The sequence below is a fragment of the Xiphias gladius genome, chromosome 24 (assembly GCF_016859285.1).
Source record: "Xiphias gladius isolate SHS-SW01 ecotype Sanya breed wild chromosome 24, ASM1685928v1, whole genome shotgun sequence".
Taxonomy (NCBI): Eukaryota; Metazoa; Chordata; class Actinopteri; order Istiophoriformes; family Xiphiidae; genus Xiphias; species Xiphias gladius.
The window spans coordinates 6,583,196-6,589,240 of NC_053423.1; the positions used below are offsets into that span (position 1 = coordinate 6,583,196).

General features: G+C 43.5%; 1 protein-coding gene across 1 annotated transcript; it reads right to left on the reverse strand.

The window, feature by feature from the left end:
* Positions 1-2,172: 2,172 nt before the first annotated feature.
* On the reverse strand, positions 2,173-4,903 carry marcksl1b (MARCKS-like 1b). Its single transcript, XM_040121000.1, has 2 exons — positions 4,603-4,903; positions 2,173-3,565 (listed from the first exon to the last, which is right to left on the reverse strand). The coding sequence occupies exons 1-2, from the start codon at positions 4,687-4,689 to the stop codon at positions 3,026-3,028; spliced, it is 627 nt and encodes a 208-aa protein (XP_039976934.1). The 5' UTR covers positions 4,690-4,903; the 3' UTR covers positions 2,173-3,025.
* Between the last annotated feature and the right edge of the window lie 1,142 nt (positions 4,904-6,045).

Genomic DNA, 6,045 nt, shown 5'->3' on the forward strand with positions numbered 1-6,045 from the left:
TTTATTCAGTGATGTAGAGATGAGTTAAATAGCTTCGGGTAAGTTGTATTGTCCAGCAACTCATAATCAGTTAATCGGCCAATCAGTTAATGACTTGCACGAGCAGCTTCTTTCGTCTTGTTCTCCGCTGCAGGGAGGTCATAAGTCACTGGGATGCAGTGCTATGTCTGTTTGACTGTGCTCAAACAGGATGTCAGTCCTAGTTGATCAACGGGAGGGAGGGGGGGGACTGTTTTTCATCAGTTGTTTCCGAATACACGAAATGCAATATACACGTTTTTCCCAAAGTTACTAATTTTTCTATTTTATACTGTCGTCTACAGTAAGACTGTTGATGCGTATCGATACAGGCCCTTCCATCACTCCAGACTCTTGAAAAGTAGCCGGGCAGTTCTAAGAACCAGACAACGGGCGCTCGGCTTTGTGGCACTACACGTACTGGCCACCAGGCGTCAGTGGAGGCTCACTTGTGGCTCGACCGCGACCTCCACGTCTCTGCGGACCCTGTCACCGCTGAATGAGAAAATGCGGAACCTCTGAGGTGATCGGGCACAGAATCCCGTGTATAGTATTGCGGTGAAAACAAAACAGTGCTACAGAGAGTAAACAAAACGCTCTCCTTGTGGAGCAGCCATGAATATTTTACAGTTCACTGCGCCCACTTTCTTGCGTAGAGTGTAAGGTTTTATGAAAGATTTACACAGTTTAGATTAGCCTTGTGATGATTTTGCCAGCAATTTAAAGACTAAAAATACTACCAAAGGTTAACGAATGCATCTGCTACAAGAGGCAAAAGGCTGCATGAACCGGGAGCTCTAGCTTTCTTTAAATAATTCAGAATTGTTTGAAGGCCGGGTCCAACTGTAGTTCAGATCTCAACTCATCATATCACTATGTGAACTAGGTCAGTTCCCCCAGAGCGGGGATGCTGTGTTCAGTTAGCCATGTTCAGGAGGCTGCTCGCGTTCAAATGGCAGGAATACTGTACTTGTTGGGAGGGGGGGCTGATGTCAGGGCCACAAGAATAATGGAGGGCCAGGGGCCATTGGAGCTAACATTGTAGTGTTGGTGTGTCCATTCGTCTCCAAACCAATCCGCTAGAAACATGTTGGCGTCTCACGGTTCATAGAAAATCACACAGTATGGCCACTGTGACATGTGCGGGGAGTGCGACGTGTACCAATTTGATACCTAATCTCATATGAATTAAAATACCGGACTTTTACCTTTATAGGCAACGACGGATCGTTGTTTTTGTTCAATTATTACCCTTCCTGTGTTTATTTAAAGCTGGACTGGAGGGAGTGCCAATCCAATAACGGCTAATAACTACATGAACGAGTAGAATAAAACTTTATTGATATGGCAACTGATAGAAATATAGTGCTAATAAACTTTATTGCCCCCCACTGCAATGTATCGGTTTCTTACTGTGCACTGTAACCACCTGAGGTGGCATTATAATGTCACAGCTCTTGAAAAAGGCCTTTACTTATGAAAATGGCTGGCATGTTAAAGCTAAACTATTAAACATCCACCGTAGCCATGGTAGATAGTGAAATGTAATGTAGCACAAAGAGACGAAACTGACCTCAGTGCGTCAGTTACAAAGCGAAATCTAGCTAAAGTTTGCTAACATTAGCTATCTTTAGCTACGATAAAATACCGGTCATACCAGACCAGAGTGTATTCAACTGAGAAAGGGTGTATCTTATATCTTATGAGTTCAACTTTTAATTTCTAAAAGGCAGAATGTGTTGTTTCATCTTTCAAAAGTTACATAGTGTGGCGTTAAATCAGGTTTGAGGGTCACATATGGAAGGGGATGGTGTAGCTGCACTTAACTTGAGATTTCTCTCTGTACTTTCATTTGTCTAATATGCAGACGACAAAACACAGTAAAATCTCAGAGTCAATGGAGCATAAGCCTTTAAACTGTGTCTCTTCAGTTTCAACTGTTACAATAATTGGAGGAACTTAAATTCTGCATCCTTTATCCTTACTGTGCTGCTATCATACTGCTGCTAGTGGCTGTTAGTTGACTCTAGAGGGCTATAAACCTTTTCAATAAGACAGGCAGGCTCCTGGCCCTTTCATCAGGGTGCACTACTTTGTAATAACAAATGTAATGCATGATGTAAATAACCGTAAAGACACATAAGCGGGCAGGTAACCAACATTTATTTACCATTATCAACTTTACAATAAAACCAGTCACATCTGTCAACATTAGCAAAATAAAGAACAGAAATCAATCCAATGTATTTACAGAGACAAAGCAGATTCAGGCTCACACACGACAGATAAACAACTCTGCTTCATATCAAACCGCAACAGTGAACATAGCAAGCTTAAGTGTTCTTTTTTCATAGTAAGGTAAAAATCAAAATTGTCTATTTTTTTTTCTTTAAACAAACAAGACATAGCTTTTCTGAATCTTTAAGATGGATCTCTATAATACACCACAAAATACTTCAAATTTGGGTTAAAATATAGGAATGTAAAAAGTTGGCAAGTCTCTTCATTTTTCAGATTTCATTTTTTCCCCTCTATTTAACAGTCATTTCAAGTGGTGGTGAAGTCCTAGTATCTCATCTAGCGTCATTGCTTCAGCAAGGAGGCATCTTTATCTGTAGATTTGTAGGGAAAAGATGCTTCAGCTCCATCCTTCTCCATCATCCTTTCTGTACCTCATTTTGTTATTAGCTCGCGCTCTAGCCACTACAATCCATTTTCCACTTTTTGACCAACACAAAGCCTCAAACTCAGTCCAGGTCCAGATGTCGAGCAGTAACCAGGGAAGTGATCTAGTGAATCTAGTCTGTCGTCTCGTTATCATGACGAAAAGTGGCACGTCGAAGGAGTCTCTCACATACATGTGTATATATTTACATATACATATATCCATATACATATGTATACATATACACATATATATATAAATATATATATATATACTCTTAAATTTTCTCTCTCTCTCTCTTGAAAAACAGTTCACCCAGTTCATTGGGAGCTAAAGGTACAATCACTCTTTCTTTTCAGAGGGAGCGGGGGTCGAGCTGCTCTCCTCTGTTGGTTTTGTGGCCTCAGGGGCCGGAGCAGCTGCCTCCTTGTCCTCCTCCTTGGGGGCCTCCTCTTTAGCCGGGGCCTCCTCCACCTTAGGGGTCTCGGCCGCAGCAGCAGCCTCCTCTTTCACCTCCTCCTTCTTCTCCTCTGCAGGAGCTGCAGCTCCGTTCTCGGCGGGCTTCTCCTCAGAGGGGGGGTCGGCGGCGGCGGCCACTTCCTCTTTGACAGCCTCACTCTTCTTGCTCTTCTTCAGATTGAGTTTTAAGATGAATGACTTCTTCAGGGAGAACTTCTTCTTCTTCTTCTTGGGGGTCTCCTTAGCTGCAGACTCGCCTTCAGCTTTGGCAGCCTCTCCATCCGCAGCAGGCGCCGGCTCAATAGTGTCGCCTCCTGCGCTGGCTTCAGGCTCCTTGGCTGCCTCGGCTGAGCCGTTGGTGGCAGCGGCATCCCCATCGGGCTTTTCGGAGACATCTCCATTGGTTTTCACGTGTCCATTCTCCTGGAAAAAGGGTTGAAAAACACAACCGTCACGAAATAAGCCATTTGTCTCTAAAGCTTAGCCGTCTTACAAAAGAATATATTCATTTTTTTAAATTTTTTTTGAAAAAACATCAATTCTCATGCATAAGATTCGGAAAGCCCGATTCCTGGTGTGGATTTCTCATTTCTTCTCAGCGCATCGTCGTGCTCATCAATTAACCACCGTGTCGCCTGGCTCGGAGGCGACGCCTTGCAGTACCCTAATCAGGCGATAGGCGGCGGTAGCGCCACACGGACCGCCCGAGGTACCAGACAGACATCAGCTCAACAAAGACCCGGCCGCCGTTCGTCGATGAAAGAATGAAAACACTTCAATTGATGTTTTGGTTTTCTTTCGAATAAATTAGAAATATTTAAAAAGATCTCAATGAATATAATTAATTCTTAAAATCAAGTCAGATTTTGTGTCACTCAATAGGTGTGGGGGTCATTTACATGCGTAACGAGCCAATAATGTCCCGAAGTGTCAAATGAATGACTGACTATGACCAAAATTCCAAAACACCTCACTGACCAAATTTTGGAAAGTGCCAGTTTGTAAAACGGGCATCCAGACGACATCCAGGCTTGTATTTTAAAAAGGGAGGAGTAGTAGGCTGCCTACGTGCGCTCAAGCGCCCCCCCCCCACCTCTTTATGCCTTGCACTATCAAACACGTTGTGCGGATTTTGGGTTAGACCTCTGTCACAGATAAACACACGCTCACTTTAAACTCGGATTCAACTTGTCGGCCGAGACAGGTAACAACAACACTCAAAGACACTCAGCCTGCGACGCTGAGAGCCCCACCTGACCTGCGCAAAAATGTCTTCACATTCAAGTTGGATCCGTTCAACGTCGACTACATTGGGGGAAACTGGTTTTTGCGTGTGAGAAAAATGCAACTTTTGGCAGTTTCTACGTGTCTCCATTGTAAAAAAGAAAAAAAGAAAAAGAAAAAAGAAGTAGAGAGAGAGGGGGAGAGAGCGTAAAAGCGGTGCAGTTGAGTGTAGTTACCTGTCCGTTGGTCTTGACAGCTGCAGCATCGGCGGCAGCAGCGTTTGCCTCAGCGGCCACCTCTCCTTTGGATGCGTGGGATCCCATTGTCTTTTCGGTGGGCTGTTGTGTCTTCTAAAGCAAATTTAAAGCAAAAAAGAAAAAACTAAAAAAAGAGTGGTTCTTAAGTTAATCCAACCCCAGGGCGAGTGACTTATCCGGCGATGAGGCGATGAGAAGTAGGGTTTTTTTTTTTATTCTCTTCAAAGAGCAGCTGGGTCCCGTCGCTGGTTACTGCTTCTCGGACTCGTCACCCCGGCAGACACAGACCCTCTAGACTCTACACTGGTTGAACGCAGCCCTTCAACATACAGCAGGTTCAAGGCGCCACCCTTGGGCGGGACCCGCCCGGCTCTGGCCAATCAGCGTCCCGTTTGAGGGCACGGCTAGCCGGCTTTGGCCAATCACCTATGGCTCCCTAATTGTCCCCGCCCCTCCAGAGGACCCCCAGCAGTGAAATCAATTCAGCTCAACCGAATTCAGTGTTTCATCGTCATCAAAGTTAAAAAACAAACAAACAACAAAACAAAAAAAACAACTATGAAACTGACAACATTCTTTTCCGTGAAATCCTTTCCTCACCGATGTAAATCAGTGTGTCTCTTCCTGTAAATGTGTCCTTTTACTTCTATCCCTACGGTTGAGTGTTCAGTGTTCAGTACCTACCAAACTTTGGTATTTTTATCAAACAGCTGATGATTTCAGCATTTGCACCTGTGATCATATCTTTGACAATTGGAGACCTGGGTTGCCTGATTACATGAGGAGTAATAGTCACAGAAGTGCGTGTAAACATAGATCTGTAATAGGAATGAATTCCTCCGTTTTAAAGCTAGATTTGTTTTGGGGTTTTTTTAACGCTAGTAACTCTATTCACTGTGTCGACTGCAGCATTTGATTTACACAGCATCCAGACTGACTGATACCTTGGCAGTACTTTCAGTACTTTCATGTGATCTGTAATTCATTTTCTCGGTGGACTGATTGACCTATTTGGTCTCTAAAATGTATGAAAATAGCGCCTGTTAAAATATTTCACAACTCAATTTGATGTAATCAAACTGCTTGTTTTGGCTCAAACCAAACATATTCAGTTCACTATCACAGAAGACCAAAAACATCAGCAAACGTTTTCTTCATTTGTATTAACAGTTCTCTTTCCCACTGACTGAAGTTCATGGCATGAATTAATGCACTCCACTGCAACAGTTTCACTTTTGACAGTTACTTAAGCCAGCAGGGAAGTTTCTGAGCATGTCTCCTTTGGTTTTAGTGTGACTGAAGATGCTCAAAATGCTCTGATTAAACTACAGTCAGATTCAGCAATTAGTCAGAGTTTCAGTCAAATATAACACAGGTGTTGCCGTCAGCCGAATTCTGTCAGATGTCTGTACAGCCGTGATT